The sequence below is a fragment of the Poecilia reticulata genome, chromosome 20 (assembly GCF_904066995.2).
Source record: "Poecilia reticulata chromosome 20, P_reticulata-male-v2, whole genome shotgun sequence".
Taxonomy (NCBI): domain Eukaryota; kingdom Metazoa; phylum Chordata; class Actinopteri; order Cyprinodontiformes; family Poeciliidae; genus Poecilia; species Poecilia reticulata.
The window spans coordinates 5,064,413-5,085,747 of NC_088849.1; the positions used below are offsets into that span (position 1 = coordinate 5,064,413).

General features: G+C 41.9%; 1 protein-coding gene across 3 annotated transcripts in view; it reads left to right on the forward strand.

Annotated features, from left to right (window-relative positions):
* The first annotated feature begins 1,608 nt into the window (after positions 1 to 1,608).
* jcada (junctional cadherin 5 associated a) overlaps positions 1,609 to 21,335 on the forward strand; it is a 33,580-nt gene continuing 13,853 nt past the window's right edge. The window contains exons 1-2 of one of the 3 annotated variants that reach the window (XM_008438516.3): positions 1,609 to 1,869; positions 18,296 to 18,802. In XM_008438516.3, coding sequence (XP_008436738.1) covers positions 18,438 to 18,802 — 365 coding nt within the window. In that variant the 5' untranslated portion in view covers positions 1,609 to 1,869; positions 18,296 to 18,437. Of the gene's footprint in view, positions 1,870 to 1,984; positions 2,856 to 10,530; positions 10,780 to 18,295; positions 18,803 to 21,335 lie in introns of those variants that run through there. The other 2 variants (XM_017301959.2, XM_008438517.3) reach the window with 2 other exon arrangements.

Genomic DNA, 21,335 nt, shown 5'->3' on the forward strand with positions numbered 1-21,335 from the left:
TAAACAGCAGCTGTCATGTCTATCTTTTTTTTGTTTTCTGTTTATTCTGCTATTCTGTTCTAAATGAAGAGTTAAAGTGATCACATTTACTTTTATAACAAATCAGTTTTATGCATGTTAGCTTGATACGTCATATTAGCCATTGCATGGTTAATTATGGCCAAAGCACTGAAACCACAACTGTTTGTAGTTTCACGTTGAGGGCCCCACTGAAATTGGCTAACTTTAAGTTCAAGTACCAAATATTTCCCTTCCAGGCAGCTGTAGAAAAACTGCATTATCCATGAATGATCAGCAGATAGACTGACGGCTCGCTCAGTGGTACCAGCTTCCTCTGCAATCATTATCCAAGGTGAGTTTTAATCTACAGCGTGAACATTTCTGTTGTGGATAATGGTTTTTATTGCGGTTTGCTGGAATCCCAAAACTTTCCAACTATCTTTGCAACTGTTTCCAGACTGATAGATGTTAATGACTTTGTTTCTAAATTGGTTTTTGAATGTCTTTCACTCTGAGATATACTAGACTGCTTCAAGTTGTCAGATACGTCCAATTTAAGTGATCTATTCTACACTTAAATTGGACGTATTTAAGTGTACGTTTTCCTCCAAAGAAGAGGAAAACGATTAGTTTAAATAAGATTTAGATAAGATTTTCCCTAACAAAATAATTATTTGGAGAGGGGTGTTTTTGCAATCACACCGACTATAATTTGTTTAATAATGAAATTTGTTTGATTATGTGAAACATTTAAGTGTGACAAAAAAAAACTATAGAAGAAATCTGTAAGGAGAGAAATATGTAGCTATTGTCAAAAGAAGCATAAAAAATACATCAAATAATCAACCAGAAACATAAATTAAGGTTTCAAGACTCAACATAATTTGATTAAATGAACGTTCCACACGATGTAATGTTTCCTATGACAGCAATAAGTCATGTAACTTTGGTCTGTGCATATTCCGTACCACAAAGGCACATAGTTCGCCAAGTAGGATGTTTCTTTAGAACTCTGGCCCAATCAATGCCAAGTCTCCAACAGACAACTAAACATTTATTTAAATAGTTAAAGATATGACAAATGATTTGCTTGTAATCATACACTGACTTGAGGTTTTTTAGTTAGATAATCATTGCAAGAGTGGGCCAGGTGGGGTCCCACTAATACTCTTGTGGTGCCACAACACAACCAAAACTGACAACAGAATATCAGGTTTTTATTTATTTGGTTTGTTGCCATGACAGAAGTTGAAATTTAGGACCCTTCTTAGGATTTTTAAAAACATATTAAAACATTTTCAAAGTATCTAAATTCATGCTTTCAAGTACCAACATGCCAAAAACCTTCTCATGTAACATGTTACAACCTACCTGTTTATTTTTACCTTTCTAATTCTGACTTCAGGAAATGCCACGGTGAAACAAAACGCACCTTTAACTAAAGGTGGCCTCTAGTAAAATTCTCCCAGGTCCCACACAATCTTAGATCGCCCCTGCTGATAAACATTCAGTGAAGGTGACTTTTTTTATTTTTATTTTTTTATATCAAGCAATTCCGACCTCAGTATGGGCCAACATCAATCAATGTCATGTCAGATATGCAAATTGTGCAAGATTTGATTTTCCACGCTGTGCGTGCGTTGAAATACACTTAAGGTTTTGTCCTGAAGTGCGGGAAGTAAAGTGACCTTATTGCTGGGCAGAATCCAGCTGCCTACCGGTTTAGAGAAGAGGGATGTTTCCACAGAGCTGTGCTGTAGTAAAGAGGGGCTGTTCCCTCAGCAGATCCCAGCTCAGCTCAGTCCGTCCAGACCAGCGGCTGGGTTGAAAGCTGGGGACTAGGCGGCGACGCAGCGACGCATTTCACAGGTAAAAGTAGCTCCAAGTCGAGCTACGCTCTATATTCTGACATTTATTTCTGGTGGGGGGTTGCGCGCGCGCGTGTATGTGTGTTATGGTTTTTTTTTTTCTCCTCGTGTCACGACACATGCAGCGACTGAAGAGGGAAGCTGCTGCTGCTGCTGCTGCTGCTGTGTGGAAGCAGATACTCGCTCTGCTTTCAACAATCTTCCAGAGGTTTCCCCACAAGTTAAAGCCAGCTCCTCGGACTGAGCGCGTGCCCCGACTCGCTGTCCTTTCCTAGTCCTCCGGAGAATGAAACCGTGTCTCTTCCCCGGACACACGCGGCGTCAGGAGGCGACGCCAGCTGGAGAGGATGGCGGTCTCTTCCCCCGCGTCTCTCTCTCTCGCTCTGTTTCTCTCTCAGCTGAAACTTGCAGCTGCTGTTTGCGGACGCGCTCCCATCAGCTGAAGGTTAAAGATTGCCGATGGAGCTAACCGGGCTAGCCTTAGCCCGAATATGTCGAAGAAACACTTAATTTCTTCAAAAATTACGCGGTTTTATTTCCCCTTGCTCACGCTTAAAGACTTAAATCAAACTGAACACTGATTGGAGAGTGGAATTAAAACACCACTTCATTGGGTTTAATGTTTAATTACTCCGAACAACAGTTAGTGATATCCAGGTTTAACTTGTGGAACAGCTCTGCCGTGTATCCTGCTCTCTCATCAGTGTTTCTGTGATGGAGGCAGAGTTCTAAAAAAAACACCGCTGTCATCAAAACACAGCATGTGTGCTGGAGGACCAACACGCCGAATTCAACCAGGGACCCTCTCCGATACGCTGATGCACTCATGACTTTGGTCGATCTGATCGGGATGTCGTTTACTCGGTGAAACCTTATTCAGACGGATATTCAGAGGGACTTTCGCCATCTCTCCACATCTGCTCACAGCGCTCTTCTTCGGGGGGGGGCGCAGTCAGATACCGACCTGCCACGGAACCAGAGAGCGAGGTTAGCATCTCTCCCTCTCTCGAACCCATCAATCATTCCCGTAATGACGCGGCGACAACCCCCTTCGGCCCCGGCTGCGCGTGCGGTTCTGGCCGGATGCGGGGGAGCGACCAAATGGCGATGGAAATGAGCTGCTGAATAGCCGCCTCTGGCAAACGGTGTGCCAAGTTTAGGCTGCTTTGATGTTTGCATGTTGTCACTTTGTCACACCTGCAGCATGTTTGCGTGATAATGATGCTTGACCTCTCCTCTCCTTCCTCCACATGCACTCGCTTGCATGCGGGCTGAGTTAAAGCAGCCATCCTGCTGTCAAGTGTGGAGAAACGGCTAAAAGATGTGATTGGTTCTCCGGAATTCGGCCCTGAATTTAGCTGCTGATTTAAATATCACTCAAGGGTGGATGACCTAAAACACTTGGCTCTGATCTTCCTTCAGTGGCTATCTGTGTTTACAATGGCTCAGTAACTCAGGAGCCAGGCGTTAAAGAAGTCAATTAAAAGTTGAGAGTGTTATTCAGATATTTTTAGGTGGGGATAAGGGTAGAATAAGAAAAATGGAGTGAGGAAAAGTATCTATTTTTAGACTTTGATCCTTGTATTGTCATCATTGAGTATAATGTTAGCTTCTATCTATATCTACAACAGTAGGACTTGAGGAAAGCATCTTGAGTTTCTAAGGTTGTTACTGAAAACTCACCTTTATGCACTCAAACACCTGAAGGTTAGAAGAACAGTTGATAACAGGCGTTCATTTTTAGAGAAAACGCATGGATTCTTGGAAGTGTCATATCTCTCCATATGTGCATCTGTCAATGTGACCTTTGTTTCTCCTTCTATACACCCATCCACTCATCCATCTGCATCTCTCCATCTGTTCATATATCCATCAGTTCAGCCATCTGTATGTTTCCTTATATCTGTTCATCGATTTATCTATCGATGCGTCTGTCCATCCATTCAAGTGTCAGCTCATTTCTACATCCGTTCATCCGTCCTTCTCTCTGTCCATCCATCAAACTGTTTATATCCATCTGTACATCCAACCATCCATTCATCCATCAGTCCTTCCATTCTTCCAACATCCAGTCGTCTGTTTATCCATCCATCCATCCATCTGTCCATCTATCAACAAACTGATTATTTCATCCATCCGTCTTTCCATCCTTTCATTCGTCTGTCCATTTAACTGTTTATAGCTGTCTGTCTATCTATCCGTCCATCCATCCTTAGTCTGTGGTTTCACAATCAAAGCCTGATCAACTAAAAGTGTTAACAAACCTTTTTTTTGTTTTATTTTTAGCGTACACTCTTTAAGTGGACATAAAGGTGATTGCGGCGTCTTGTCAATTTAAATCTGAAAAAGTGTGACATTTTTAAATGGAAGGTGTGTAGGAACCTTGGGGACCTCTAGAGGCCATATTTTCATAATTTTAGTCTGTTCCATGACTTGGTTATTCCAGTACTGCTCCTGTAACTGGGAACCTTCTTCACATCCTCTCACTTGATCCCTCGTACATGTGCTTTCATAAAAGAGCCGATACTTACAGGAGGCTTTTTCGTTCTGTATTTACAGTATGACTCTTAACATCGGCCAGAAGTGATCCGTTCCTGCTCACTGGGACTTTTCACAGCTCAGTGAGCCAACATCAAAAGCTGTTAAGAAATGTCGGCACAGACATTATTTTCTGATCTCCAGAGTGCGCTGTAGAAGGTGGGGAGTAAAACAGCCAAACCGGTACAGAAATGTAGCCCACGTCAGCACTCCTGGGTTGGCATCTTGAATATTAAATTGTGATTGAAATATGGGCTTGTTCAGAGGTGCTGTTGGAGGGATGTTTTGCACATCTTTTAAACCTGGGATCTGGTGGGAACAAGAGACCCTGCGAGTTGCCCTGAGGAAGGAGGGTGTGTAGCCTGCTGGGATGGGGAGCGTATTAGGAGGGGAAGAAGCTCATTAATTCCTTCCAGCAGTGAGAGGAAAAGGCCTGGTCAGCAAAAACTGGAGGGGCCCTCCATGACTATGAAATGAATGGCATGGGTTCAGTTTTCACTAATGCTCCTAGTAGCCAGATAAGTTCTTTAATGATAAGTGTGCATGGTTTCTACAGCGACAAACAGCGTTGTCCTTTCTTTTCCAATCGCTAGTGTCACAACGGTAGAACAAGTGTGTCTGCCACCGGGTTGCCGTAGCCTTTGAAAGTCATGCAATGTTTTGCCCGGCTACAGGAATCCCCCCTCCGAGGTCTTGCCTGATGTCACATGGTGATGTCAGAGCAGAGGTGACGCAGCCGGGAAGGAGGACGCTGGCGGATGAAGCCAGCCAGAAACGTGTGAAAGCTCCTGACGTTCGGCTGTGGGAGGAGGTGGAATCAGTGGCATGAAATTACCGCTCGGCGTAAATTCTGTTGGATCCTGGCTGCTGGTTGAAGGGGGGGAACCCAAGGCGGTGTTTGTTTTTGATTCCTGCTCGTCCGTGCCGTTCCAACGTTGGAACAGTGTTCCACGACATGGTCCAACCTGTTTGTGGCCTTTTTTTCTCGTTTCCTCCTCAGGTGTAACATGCTTGTTTTTGCAGCATGTCGGCTCCCGATTTGTGAAAGTTGCTGCTGATGAGGCATGAGTGCGGTTCTGTGTTTGATGAGGACATATTTTGCCGGATTGTTTGCTGCCTTCCCCTTCGTGGTGCTGAGCAGGAGGCATGCCGAGTCCACATCTGATTAGCAGAAAGGCAGAGCATGCTGCCCCTTTGATCACACTGTTTCTGGCTGATAAACCATGCCACTGTCATCTCTAGCAAAGCCCCAGACCTTGACAGACACTAATTACCATGAAGCCCATTTGGCAGGCTCTGGAACAGGCGCAGGGCTCGGAGTGGTTCAGGGCAGGTGGAGCCTATGGGCCATGTGTGGTGGTGGAGATTAGCATGCTTAATAATCAGTACTTAAGAGTACTTAAAGCAGCTCTCAAAAAGTTTATGCTGAAAAAAAACAACATGTTTTTCTTATTTAACCCTAAATCATTTTAGAACTTTGACCGGTTTTCCTGATCATCCAACACATCAAAACTGAATGAGCCAAGCGCTGGTTGTGTTCTACAGGTGACGGCAATCTTTTGCTCTTTGCCATTTTGAAATTTCTGGACCAAAATACCACTGGACTTCATTAAAGACATTCAATGCCCACTGTAAATCATGGGTGTGTACAGAATCAAACACATAATCAGAGTACCACTTTCACTGATTTATGTTTGAGGAATTCTTGAATCTTCCGTGGCAGCCATTATGGGATGCCTTAGCCGATTTCCGAAAAGCAGCCAAACTCCTGCCCCACAATGCACCCCTTTGTCAGGCCTCTCTCATATAGCTCCTCTAAACTAGCAGCAGCCATCGGCAAACACCTGGAGGAACTGAGCTTATGCAAACTACCACGCTCCTAAAAGCAGTTGAAAACATCATTGGATGGCATGGAGAAGCGTTATTGTGATTGTGTTCTAAATGCAGGAGTGTTGGAAGGTTCTTAAAGAGACAGAAGTCAATTTTAAGGCATCAGATGCAAAGTGAAATTTCTTTTGAGTTTCTTTTGATAGTATTTTCATAACTGAAGGTAATATTCACACTACTTGATTATAGTATAAAATGGCACTGTGTGACTGGAAAATATGTAATTCCCCAACCTTTAATATTTTTATAGCTCAATCGAATTATGAGCAGTTATAATAATATAATTAATATCAGTCACTTTAGATACAAAACCTTCAGGTGTCTACCAGAAAGCCAAAGATGAAGGATTCTTTAGCAACAGTTTGAGTTGAATCATACAACCAAATAAAAAAAAAAAATACAATGTAAGAAAAAGTTTAAAGTTTTGGAATGTTTTAGTTGAGTCCAGAGCTAAATCTTTCAGAAAGTCTGTGGGGTTAGCTGTGGACAAGAGATGTCCTCAAAATCTATTTGACTTGGAGAACCTTTATTAGCAACTATGTATGCTGATAATTTTGTGCTTAAGAAGATCACCTGAAGAGGTGCATGAACAAAGAGTTAGTTTAAGGGTGTACATACTAATTGAGCTAGGTTATGGCAGCTTTTTTGTTCTGTTACTTTTCCCTTAGATTTGTTTTTTTTTCTGTTATTTTTATGCAAACTAGATTTCACAGTAAGAATAAGAAAAAAGTGAATTTCATACCACAGACTGCACATTTTTAAGATGCAGTATGCCTTTCACACCCCTTTAGGATGCGCACAGATGGAGAAAATCTCTTGACGTCAAATCGCTGCGTAAGAGCTGGACCGAGCTAAGCCTCGTTGCACAATGGAAGAGAATTCCACTGACACAATTCCCGTCACATCATCAGTATCCTTCTGTTTTTTACTCTGCCTTGAGCCTGGAAGACAAATCCAAGACTGGGCTGCTTCTCCAAAGCCTAAAATGAATCTTGCAGACTTGTGATCTTTTGGAATACGGTGGGATAAATCTACCCCACCCACCGCCTCGCTAAAACACACTCCGACTCCAACCCCCTTTTTTTTCTTCTCTAACCCATCTTGCCTTTGATTTCTGTGCCAGTAGAGTCTGACTGTAATAAGTTTTGGACCGAAGCGATGCAGAGGGAATATCTCAGCGGCCCACACACTATTGTCTGCCGTTCATGAAAGCAAAACAACTGGTGCCACGGAGTATGTTTAGCAAAATTATGCCGGTGGGTGTGTTTTTTTTTTTTTTGGCTAAACCTTTGTTCATTAGCTCATGGTGCCTTTAGTGCTGCTCTGTCTAGGAGGGCGTGCCTTATTGAGAAAGCACATGGGGTTGCAACGTGGTGGTGAGCTCTGCTTTATATTTAACTTCTCTTGGATTGATGTGATGGTAAATTTTCATTGCTTCAGTAGGTCATGCTGTATCTGTGCCAAACTGTAATGTCTGCCGAGATCAATAGGACTCTCTTGATGGATGGCAAGTGTCCAGAGGGCGCATGAATCTTTGGGTAAACCACACATTTTGCTGCTGAGTCACTGCCATACCTGTAGAGGGGGAACAAAAATGCAGGGTCACTCTGAGTAAAATGTGACTCGAACCACTTCAGGCGCTTTATTCCTCAGAAAACAGATAAGAAAACATGCCTCCGACCTCTTACCCTTGGGACAAACAAGTCCCTGATTGGAAACACTTGCGACAACCCTCCAGTTGAAAACAGACGCACTTCCTCAGGAAGCGAGGCGGCCCATCCGCTGGACACGGTGATGTCACGTAGATAAACAGTCTTCCAAGCTGCACTGCTCGCAGAGTGCGATGGGCTTGTCATGCCTCAGAAACGCCTGCACACTCTGAGCAGATGCAGCGCGAGAGTCCTGCCAAGTGCACACCCATTCGGGTCGCTTAGAGATCCAAGGAGACCTGGAACAATGTGCTGAAGAGGCGCGGCTCTCTGAGGTTATTTTAGAACGAGGGCTTGTTGTCTCTGTTTTTGGTTCCAGGCGACAGTGTTTAAGCACATAGTTGTTTTGTTTGTTTTTTTTTAAAAAAACGGGGCATAGATTTACAGTTTCTTGCAAAAGTTAGTTTTTCACATTTTATCACATTACAACGGTGTAAGACTCTCTGGGTTTTGATGTTACCAGTTTTACACAGGTAGATATTGAGATGTTTCTGTCTATTATAGTTCAGCCTTTTCTCGATTCATTGAATTTCCTGATTTTGAAGATTTAATTTTTGGTAAAGCAGTATTTTCTTATCACAATGCTTTGTGGCACTATTGTGAAAATGATAAAAGTGATAAGAACTATTTACTACTTGGTTTTTAGGCAACTGTATGGCTGTGACTGCATGACACAACAATAGTAGCCACACAAACACAAATGCTGCTCTTGAAAAACATTTGTAATTAGGTCACCAGTCATATAAACTGCTCACAATAACTGTAATTAATATTTTCGCATTTGTTGAACAAACAGTGGGGGAAATAGCAAAACTAACAATATAGACAGTTTTGGGAGGTTTGAAGCATTATTTGAAAATTAGCGTGTCAATGATAAAACACTTATGACAAAAAAATTATCTGTTATTGTTGACTATTCTCACTTTGAATATCACTAGACCAAGCCTTTTGTGACATTCCACAGTACAAAATAAGTGACAAAAGTATGTATGATTTGCATTGATATTGCATATGGGCCATTGCTCAAAATTGCAATATCGGTATCATATCAGAAGTGAAAAAGTTGTACTGCGACACCCTCAGTTTCAATCAATGACTTTTTAAATAATAATAATTACTATTATTATTATTTTACTGATTATTCTATCAAGAAATTGCAGATGTTTCATTTAACCACTTAAGCTTATTTTACGCAATATTAGAAATGTGTTAAAGTATGTCCTTTTAAGAAAAGAAAGTGAGAAAACAGTTCATTAAAATAAAATTTCCTAATATGCAATAACATTGAATTCTTCTGCCAATAAAAATACCTCTAACATCAACATGTGAAAAGCTCGGCCCTATCTGCTTTACTGAACGTCAGTACAGCGCAGGGCTGATCTGTTATTACTAAATGAGTAATAACTGGACAGCAAAAAGGTGCTTAATAGATTGTTTTTTTTTTTTTTTTCAGAATTTGAACCAAAAATTTTGAAACTAAATCTGTGCCACTTGAGTTCTGGGTAGACCTTATTTACAAAAAGAAAAATAAAAGAATTTTTTTCTATAAAAAATATATTTTGGAGAGTTTTGACTTAATTACAACATTAATTACAATGTTATTCTTTTAGAAATTATTTTTTAGTCTGTATACTCTAGTTATTATTATTAAATTAGTTGATGATTATTTCAACTATTGATTCATCATGATTCATCATGATCAATCCAATTAATTGTTTCAGAGATACTTTCTTCAAACATTGCTTCTGTTCTTGCCATTTTCCTATAAAGGACAGATATGTACAATCAAAAGTTATCCTGTTGACTGTCGAGAGTTTTGCCTTCTCACTTAACTGTGTGTTGGTCTATCACATGAGATTCCTTTGAGATCCATTGTTCGGCCTCGTTCAGCTTCAGTCAGGATTTCTTGACTCTTTTCATGTAGTTTATGCAATATGACAACATAAGCGTCACTGAGTTAAATCATTCAGCCATCCTTCGCCACATTATACGCGTTTTCAGTCTATTCTCGGATGTTCGCTCACACACTCCAACTCTGCTGTGTAGTTGGCTCCTCCCCCGAGGGCCTGATTTAGGCATCTGCGCTGCATTGTCCTACCCAAGCTGCCCCCCGCACCCCTCGGGCTCCTCACCATGCCCCTCGTCTCTGCCGGGGCCAGGAATAAGGAGCTGACACCAAACTGTCAACCTGCAACCTGTCATACCCCTGCAGCCTGGGCAAAACATTTCAAACGTTCAGCCAAAACCTCGCCGCTTCCCTGGTTTTTTATCAACCTAACAACCCCTGACAACCCTTCGTTTGACCCATTCCTACTGAATCCTGTAAGGACGCTGCTGCCCCACATATGGTTAGATGTATTTTTAGTTTACGTAGCTGCATGTGTTATCCATATGCTTATATCAGTCTGTCTTTGACTGAGCCGTATCATTAAAAACACAGCCGATCCGTCTCTCCCCCCTTTTTTTTTTGTCTCCCCGATGCCAAATCCGGATGGCTGTGGTGTTTTTTCACACAAGCGGGCATTGTAGAGGAACACAATGTTGTTGTGTTTTGGGGAATGAAAGCTGGCCATTGTTGCAGACTGTTTCATGAATCATGGTTTTTATTTGATATAAAACGGGTAATTCCATTGTGTAACGGCATTATCGGTATTCTGGCAGAGAGGGGAGAAGGGAAGGTGGACGGGACGTACGACAACAGCTCAACTTTTAGAGGAAGACATACTCAACCTTTCACCAATATTGGAGATAATCCTCATTTAGTGATGACTCCTGGGGTAAGTGACTCAGATTTGGGTTTCGGCTAGAGGGAAACCCAGCGGCGATGAGCTAGAACCAGGGTTATAATAGTTTTCATTGTAGATTAGATTTATTTTGTTGTGACCTTTTGTTTGCCCCTGGTTATAGCAGGTTGATATCTGGTAACATTAAGGACAGGTGACCTACAGCTCTCTTTATTTAAGCCTTTCCCTGTTTGGAACGATAGTCCTCATCTACTGCTAGCAAACCTGCGGATCATTCTGAAATTAAATTTCAACTGAAGAAAGTTTTCAACAGACAGGGATAGGAAAATACATATTGAATACGTCAACTTTTTTCAGGAAATATGATCCTAATGCAGGGGAGTCAAACTCAATTTCACCAAGGGCCACTTCAGCATATTGACCGCCCTCAGCGGGCCACATTGACGGTACAAATCAGGAGTGCCCAGGTCCAGTCCTTCAGACTGCAACTTTTAGATGCATCCTTTCTAAAACACACCCAGACAAAAGGTTGACTTCCTTCATTAGCAGCAACTCAGTTCTGTAGAGGCTTATAATGAGTCAATGATCCAGGTGTGTTAGAGAAGGAACACATCTAAAGTTGCAGATGGTAGCTCTGGAAAACTAGACTTGGGCAGCCTTAGCGTAAATGTATGAAAATACAATGTTAAAAATAAATTAAACAAAACCTCATATTGTTAAATAACGCTTTGGAGCGTCTGGTTAGGAAGCGTATTCAAGTCTCCATTACAGACCAGATAAAACTGAAGAGAATGCAACGTTGTGTTAATCCATTTGAAGAGCCGGCAGTTTATCTTTAGGAAATAAATGACGACGCAGAAGTTAATTAGACTAACATGTGCAGTCCGCTACTCAACCACTGCGGCGCAGTCCGCTACTCAACCACTGCGGCGCAGTCCGCTACTCAACCACTGCGGACGCGGCTACGCCGCTGCGAAGAATTAAAAACCGCTGGAAGTAACTCATCCAGAAGATTTAACAAATGGAGCCTTCTTGGTGCACGTTACCCAGGAGAGCGGCGTTCTGGAGGAGCGCTGCAGAAGCGTGGTTTGCAAAAAAAATTAAAAATAAAAGAATTCTGGTAAAAGCGCACGCAGGGTAAAACACTCAAAGAGTTCAATTGATCTGTTTGGATCAGACAGATCCAACTGACTGATGCATTAGCGCAGATTTATGATGTTAATATGATTGTAATTTCACGGATAAAAATAGTACATGAACGATTTTTTTTTATGTTGTCGGTCAAGATGACGGATAACAAAAAAAGTCTAGCGCGACCTGCCGCCCTGACACCAGCTCACACATCTTCATTCACAGTCTTACTTGTAAATCGATTTTTCTTGGACATTTTGATGCTAGTTTGTCGGTGTCTCAGTTTTATTCGCTGGGAAAATCAATAAGCACCTTGAGGTGACTCTGCTGCTCTCTAGTGGCGAGAAGCCATAATGTTGGCTGGTAGCAATCGGAATGCATTATGGGAGATGTAGTTTGTAGTCAATTCAAGCTCAAAATCTATTTTAAGTCAATCATGGGCCTATAAAACGCTGGGGGGGACGGACACATAAAATGATATGGCGGGCCACATGTGGCCCGCGGGCCTTGAGTTGACACATATGTCCTAATGGGACTGTTGACGTGAAAGTAGCGTCAGATTTAAGTAACAACCCAAACTGTGTTTTTAATGATGAATAATTTAAGAAATCAACTGAATTTAATCCAATATGCAATAGCAATGGAATGGTGCAAGTATTGAACAGACTTACTGAAATGTATTCAGTACTTAGGTGAAGGCTTCTTTGGCCATGAGAACCTCATGACCAGTGTTGTAGTACTCGAGATCGGTCTTGGTCTCGAGACTGGTCTCGAGACCATTTTTGATGGTCTCGGTCTTCAGAGGCGGAGCCAGAGGGGGGGCTAGTGCCCCCCTGTCATCTGATTGGCCCCCCCAGTGGCCCCCTACTGATGATTGACATGTAACAGCACCAGGTCAATCCAGTACATTATTTATAATCATTCTAAGCCAACCTAATATCTAAAGAAGAAAAACAATAATAAATATATGAAAAAAAATGTATAAAACTTTATATAAGTCCATGTGATGACATAAATAAATAGATTTATATCAGGCACGTTACCAGCCTCCTTTATACTTGTACTCATAACAACAAGCTGAAATTGATCTCCTGGATGTTTCAGTTGTGCTGCGCTGTGGTGCAACTCAAAGGCTAAAGCACTTCATACCTGGTGGTGATGGTAAAACACCAATAAGTTATTTACTGATCCTCCGCAAAAAAAAAAAAAAACGAAGAGGGGCTGACAATGTTCGTAGTTTGGAGCAGAGGTTGCGCTAGAGTTTTTTCGTTGTCCGTCAAAAAAAAAATCATTTTATTTCCAATTTGTAGTCATCAAACAAAACATTTAGTATTTCTCTGCGAGAACGTTTTTGAAATCAGGTAACATTTCACAAAATGACGTGATTAGAAGACGGCAGAACTCTGATCGTTTCCTGATCCCGCACTCACTTCTCTCGGCGGAAGAAAAACCCCGCAGAAGCGGATCAGCTGCGCTGGTCTCTCCAAAGCCTCTGGTCCGTTAAAGCGTCCAGATCAGAGATGATTCTCTGACAGATATTGTTCTTAGTATGATTAATAATGAGCTCCGCGATGTTCTCTGTGCGTAAAGTTGAAACTGCCTGCGCACCAAGTGTCACAGTCTGGACAGAAACCAGCGAACTGCTCTCTGTTCTTATCAAGATGAGGGTGAGGAGGGAATCTGACATATTAACTCAGTTAAGTTTTTACTGGTTTTGTTTTTAAAACACCATTAACGTAAGCAGTGTAACTATAAATTGTATATTTGGCATTTGTCTCTTGTGTGATTACTTGGAGCGTAACGGTGGAGCATTTATGCCCATTTATTGCCCAGCGTACTGCGCTTGTTTCTGTCTAACGGATCTGCACTTAAATTTTTTTCCTCCCTCAACAGTCAGCTGCTATTCCTCTACATAAACTACAATAAGTAGATCACATTCTCTTTAGGTTTTCTCTGTGTGCTGCAAACTCATTAAATGTAAACTAATTAGAAGCCCGAGCCACCATCAGGCAAATAATTCTGGTCCGACCAGAACAAATTTTACCTGTCAAAACATATTAACATAGACTATTTAGCTGCATTTTTATGCAGTTTAGTTAATATTCACCTAATTGAATCTAGATCCCATCACACATAAAGCAGATAAATGCATCCAACTTTTTCTCCGTAGTGACACAAACCACTGACTGAGGCTCCAATAACTTATAACAAATGAAATTAAGCGACTCCACTTAAATTACCAGCACTTCACCCGCTGCGGTCTGAACGCACAGATTCACAAATTCTTCCTGATCGCATCTGCAGAGAAATCTGCGCTGGTTCATCGACAGTTGGATCTGTCTGATCCAATCCGAACAATTGAACTCTGTGAGATTTTTTTTTTTCTTTTTTTTTTTTAACCCTGTGCGTGGTTCGGGCGTGCGTTTTTGCCAGTATATTTTTATTTTTATTTTTTTTGCATGGTCACGACATTTCCTGTTCGGAGAGATTCATTGGATGAAATGCTACTGTGTCATTTTGACCCTTTCTTCCACACAAACAGTCATTTAAATCTAAATGGTTCTGGTGCTCCTGTATATGCACTCTGATGCTGACCTTCAGGTGTTTTGAACATTTTCAGTTGTGATTTAGTCGGGAAATTGACTGGGCCATTAGCTTTATTTCCTTTCACCAAACCAGATTCGGTTTCTTCTACTTTCCATGTTGGACAAACAGTCCACACCGTGATATTTTTCTCCACTTCCAACCTTAACTGTTGCTATGGTGTTTTTGGGGGTGATGCTTCATCCTCCAAACATGTCCAAAAGAGTTCAAATTTGTCTCATTGGGACATAACTAGTTTTAGTATCTCATTTGCTTATTCACACGTTCTAAAGCAATCTTGAAACCAAGTTCTACTCAGTTTTCCTTCAGCAGTGGAGTTTTGTGCAGGGATTGAGTTGAGAAACTGTCCCTGCTAGTTTCAGATGTTTTTAAAGCTCACTGGAAGTTGTCCTTGGCTTTTCTGATCATTCTTTTGGCTCCTCTGTCAAAATTCTTGCGAGAAGAACCTGGTCATGACCTGTTAAGGTGTGATCATGATCCTTCCAGTCTCTGGAGCATTCAGAAGTTTAGAAATATTTTTAGAACCAATTAAAACGCCTTTACAATAACAAGGTTGCAAAGGTCTAGAGAGGTTTTTGCTTTTACTTGTCGTGAGGTGCTTCTTTTGGAATATCTTTGATTATAGGCCATCAGTTAGTATTGAATTTCATTTCTATAGACAAGGAGAAAGTGTCAAGTTCAGTGTTTATTTTTTCCACTATTATTATCTTTCATGATCTTTTACTGCCATTTGTAGTGTTTCCATGAGATAATGTCAGATCAAAGGCATCATGACCGTGTTTTATTTTTTATTTTTTAATTTCTTTTACCCAACACAAGTTCAGCTGAAGTTTAGGAAATAATGATGAGTAAAACGCTGCGCATCCTATGTCTGCGCACTCATCCATAAGCAAATTAATTGCAGCTCCTCCCCTTTTTTTTTCTTTAGCATTGACATTGCTTCAACAGGAAGGTCCTTGGAAACTCTGAACTGGGCTCTTCTTGAGGGGATTACTCAAATCACAAACGGGAAGAGTTAAACTCAACAAAAGTATTAACTGGCTAAGCGCCAAGAGTCAATCCTCCAAAACTAACAGGTTTAAGGTTTTAAATGAAAAAAAAAAGAAGGGATAATCGTATTAGAGAGCCAGACGCACAAAGGGAGCGGCGTTTTCACGGTGCCGGATCCCGTTAATCACCTAATCACCTAGCGGGCTGTCCCGGGGTTCAGGTACGAGGGAGCCATGCTGCCCTCTCAGATGGCTTTTTATAGCTCCGTTTCATTCTGCCTGTATCGGACTATGATGGCTAAACAAACACAGATGAGCAAAACAAATGCTAATCAGTTTGCAGCTGAATACATTTTGTCGAGGCTGCGTCAGCCGTCTGTTTTTTCAAAAGATGGGGGATGGAGGGGTGGGGGGAACAAGCGATTTGGCTCTGCCTTTTAACAATCCCAGTGTGATTGGCTTTAAAACCGTCTGCGCGGCGTTTGATTCTGGCAGCGAGTCACACGCCGCTTTTCTTTTATGCCGTTTCTTATTGAGGACAGCCAGGTTGTTTGCATGAATGAGTGGGCTGCAGCAGCATCTCTGCCTCTGACAAGGCATCAAGCATGACTTCATCAAGGGCATTACATCATGAGAGGATGCATACTGGGTATCCCTAATGCAATCATTCATTAGTCCTTCAAGATGATAGTCATTGTCATTTTTTGGGAGGGTACATAGGGGAGTATGTATAATTTATGACTTTGTAAAACATTTACTGTTTGGCTTTATTTAATGGGTAGGAAGAGATTTTTTTTGTTGAATCCTTTTCAACTTTCTCCTGTTTAATAAGGCGATTGTTTTAGTATTTGCTGTTAGCAGATGAATTAGAATTGAAAAAGAAAATGTTCCAGTAGATGTTCTTCTAACACACCCTTCAGTTTTACATATGTGGATGTATTTAATAATAATAATAATAATAATAAAAAAAGGATCTGGTCATAGCCTGACACACCAGATTCCGCACAGTTATTATTCCCTGACCAAAAATGGAACCCCAAAATGGAAAAAGATATTTGTGGAAATACGAAATAGTCCTCAGCTCTTTCTGTAGAATTTGAAAGGGAAACTAGTAGTTAATTGCTGCTAATTTATTCACTTAAGTGATCATCACCAAGCATGTGAAGAAATTTCTACCAGAGCAGCAACCTTCACATGGATGATCCCAAGCACAGCAGCAAAGCTACAATGGAAAGACTGATAAACAATCACTGGGTGCAACGTCCCTGTCAAAGTCTGGACCCGATCTAAGAGATGTCTCCAGTGATGTGAGACTGAAAGTCATTCAATTCATTTCAGTTCAATTTAATTCAATTCACTGAATCAATCCCAAAGAGAAATTCAACGTAGTCGTAACTTGTATCATCCAGGTGGATACACTATCCACTGGATAGTGATGCAGTAGCCAGCCTCTCTTACTGTATGATGGTCTCATGACATGCTGACATGCTAACATCTCAGTTTCCATCTAATCTCAGTGTGTGTATGGTCAGAAAGTCAGGCACCAAAACTTTGGAGTTGGCGATATGATTGTTGTATTTGTGTTGTCTTTTAGCAGTTCTTGGTGCTGCGTCACCTGCGAGGAGGTTCAAAGGGTTTGATTGGTTCGACGTAGTGCAGTGTGAAAGCGAACCACACCAGCTGAAAATGTAACAAATGTTGCAATTTGGGTTCCCAATCGAACCGAGTCTACCAGACTATCAAATGTGTGAACCCCTTATTGTAATAGTTCTCAATTTTTGTCCAGACAAACACTTATCCTGCTGGGAAACCCATTGGTTGAGTGCATGTCTGGAAAATCCTCCATCTATTTATTTTCTTCTACTTATCTGAGATTTGGTTCATGGGTGTTAAAAGTTCCAGTTGGGGAAACACTGACATCCCTCTCCCCCAATGACTTCCACATCGTAAGGCATTCACTAACCAGAGGAGAGAGGCAACCAGGAAGCATCCTGATGAGACATCAAAACCTGCCTTTGAATTTTTTTTGCTCCATTCTAGACAACAACATAACATGAAATCTTCCAGTGGAGGAAAAGGTTGACCTGGATGGAGCAGTTAACCTTTCTTTTTTCTGGTTGAAAACCATGATTTTACTCTACCTCAACCCTTCACATTCAGCTTCAGTGGAAGGGTGCTGAGGGTCATAGCTGGAAGGCACCAAGAGAACCATATCATCTGCAAAGGACAAAAATGAAACCCCTTAAGTCTCAAACCAGACCCCCGTCCTCTCTGTGACTACACCTTAATTTTCCACCCGTGAACCTCACAAACAGGATCAGGGACAAGGGGGCAGCCCTGACGGAGTCCAACCAGCACTTTGAACAAGCTCCACTTTGTCCCGGGAGTTGGGCACAGGCTCTTGCTTGCGGACACACTTTAGTGATGCTGAGGTGAACACAAGAGGCACACTGTCCTCCAGCAGTTTTGGTGATGCAAAACATGAGCTTGGGAATGCTGCTACCAGCTGGAAGTCTGTGGCAATCCAAACGCAAACAGTGGCCCTGCTTTTTAACGCAGCAGCACAGGCTCTGAAACTCCTCTTGCAGCCGTTGATGATGTCGCGCAGGAGAGGAGACGGGGGGACAGTTGGGGGACTGGCGGGGGTTCACTTATGTTGTGGTGCCTTCTTTTTTCCCCCCAATTGTCTCAAATTTCCATAAAGGTCTTGACAACATTCGGACACGGATAGCGAGGATAATAGTTTTACCCTCACCTTTTTTTCCCCTTCTGTCTCTCTTCAAGTGTGTTCACACTAACCTCTTTTCTGTCTGTCTCTCTCCCAGTGATGGCCTCCGCTGTGCAGCTGTGCCGGTAATCCTGCCGGTGTGTGTAAGGGAAGAAGCGGAGACGCCTTAAAAAGCGACCTTCCTAAAGGCAGAGAGGGGGTGGGGGGAAACACCAGCACCAGCAGAAACAAATGCCACCATGTACAGCGTGGAGGACCTCCTCATCTCTCATGGATACAAACTGCCCAGACATGCCGCCTCCTCCACCCCAGTCCCCGCATCGTCATCCGCCCGTCAACCACCCTCGTCCTCGCCGCCGTCCTACAGCAAACACCACGAAATCCTGGAGAACAGGTCCGGCCCCAGGACAGTGAATGGCTACGAGCGGGGGCCCGCGTCGGCCATGGGGAACAGCGGTGGAACAAGGCAGCCCCAGGTGTACGTCGGCGGCTGCCCCAACAACAACAATGAACCCAGGGAGGGGAGCCAGCCGAAACGAGACGGTGAGAACCGGGGCCAAACCGACACCCACTCCTTGGGGGAGTCACTGACGTCGGACAGCGGGTAAGATCTGATGCTGCGATGGGTTCCTGTACTGTAAAAACGTATTTCTGCATGTGATTTTCATAAACAATGAGGATTTTTTATTTACATATTTGTTAAAACTGTCCACCGTATCCTGACAGTATAACAAGATGCAGATATCTGTGAAAAATTAGAGCTCCTCTGCCTCCTCCCTGTGATCCTATTGCCATCTGCAGGAATGCACCACTCGGTTAGAAACAGCCAATCATAGCCAAGAGGAAGGTCTTGCTCAGTATGCTTATGGTGGAAAAACAACGTACTGTTTCAAGAAAACTGTTTTTACCATCGTCATCATCAGCCAAGCTAACTAGCTTTAGCATTCCTTTGTTATGGGGAACTGTAGCGTAGCAGAGAGCAAGGCGGAGATTATGATCTGAGTTTCGTAATAAGCAATTATTCAATTAATCACATAATAAATTTAAATGAGCTTGATAACTTCTATACTGATGATTAATATTTTATGAAAGGTAATTATGTTTACGGAGACACAATTAATCTATTTTATTCATGGTTTTGGTTGTGTGTGTGTGTGTTTTATTTTGGATGTTTAAAAAACGTTCCAGGTCCAGTGTGGAGTTTTTGTTACAGAATTTATTATTGATCTTGAAGAAATGTCGTCATTAGCTATAAGGTCTGTCGACATGTTACTTGAAAATGATCTCCAAATAACATTTATTGCAATAGTTATTGGGACAATAACAATACATTGTAGAATCTATTGTTGTGACAGGCTCAAGTGTAAGGATGATGACCGACTCCGATTGGTTGTTTCAGAGCCAACCAGCTCTGATTGGCTGTGTATTTCTGCAGATGGCTGTAGGACCACAGGAAGGAGGCGGAGCTTGATGTTTTTCAGATTATTTGTCTTGACATAGTGACAGTTTTTATAAATATGTAGAAAAAAATATGTTTATAAAAAATACATGTATAGTTCAGTCTCATTCTGCAATGAGACTGAACACTAATTTTGTAGGACAGACCAACACAAAGTAGTGCATAACTTTTATTTAACTTTTGCAAAAGTATTTAACTTTTTTTTATTAAAAGTTAACAATTGTGGCTTTCATTTATTGACCCACTCTGTTTTCTAGAACCACTTTCGCTGCAGTCTGTATTTGCTTCACACGTCTGAAGACTTTTTACCCATCCATCCTCCTAAATAGGTCAAGCTTGGTCCAACAGGATGCAGAGCGCCAGAATATCAATTTAAAAGCTTTGTACTGATTCTTAAGTGGATTTAGATTTACTCATGCATACATTTTGATCTAAACATTTCCACTGTAGCTCTGTATGTTCTGGGTTGCTCTCCTGGTGGAAGGTAAACCTCCACCACAGGATTAACTTTAGCCCCATGTTTAAGGATCAGAGTTCTTTATAACTTTGATCTGTTATAAAAAAAACACATCTCCACCCCATGGTGATGATTTCACATTAGGGATGCTGTGTTTCAGGTGATGTGCTTTGTCAGCTTCCCTCCATACGTAGCCAGAAAGTTTAATTTCGGTCTCATTTAACCATAACGCTTTCTTCCATTGCTTGTGGCAAAAAAATGTAATGGCTTTCTTTCCACAAATGCTTTCATCTCACCAATTTTTACATAAAAACCAAATTAGCAGAGTGCACATCTAATAATTACAGATTGCCCCAGCAGAGCTGTGGATAGCTGCTGCTCCTCCAGAATAACCTGGACCCCTTGGCTACTTCTCTAATTAGTTCTGTTTTTGCCTGGCCAGCCAGTGGAAGGCCAAGTGCAGATGTACTGTGGTTTTCCCATTTTTGAGTGATGGACTGAGCAGGGCTCTGTTGGATGTTAAAACCTTGGAAAATAGTTTTATAACCTAATCATGCTTTTAAACTTCACCACAACTGTATCTGACCTGATTGATGAGTTCCTCAGACTTCTAAGAGAGCATAAAGTGATTGGCAGCAATAGCTCAGCCTTTGGCCTTGTCTTTAACTGTGCCTCAGCTACACTTCTAAAAGAGAAACAAATCTGAGACAGAACATGAAGTAATAATGGCAGCACTCACCATCCTCTGTTGCTCTGCCGTGACAAAGATTTGACTGACAGACCCATCCACCACTTCTTCACAGCCACCCCACTGCAACTAATCAGACCAGTTCTGCAGCGATTCATTGAATGATTCGAGAGCCTCGATTATTAACATTCCTCCAGGCAAATCGTCAGCCTCGAAGCTTTGTTAAAGTATGTGCGCTATGACCGGACGATTATTTGTGTTGCGCAACGCACGTGGAAGACATTTACTAATTAGGTGGCTTCTTATGGCAATTCATTGGATGGAATTGCATTTAGGAGTATCGGAGTAAAGAGGACATGTTTTTAAAAACTTTGATTATTTATAATATTCCTTCTGTTTGGTCTGGTGGTTGTAATGTTAGGTCTCAGGAAATAGAGGTGTGTGGTAACTTCACATCATGACGCGAAACTTCTTAATACACTTGAGCCGTCGCTCCCTTCTAAAATTCGCCCTTGTGTGTAAGCTCCTCTCAC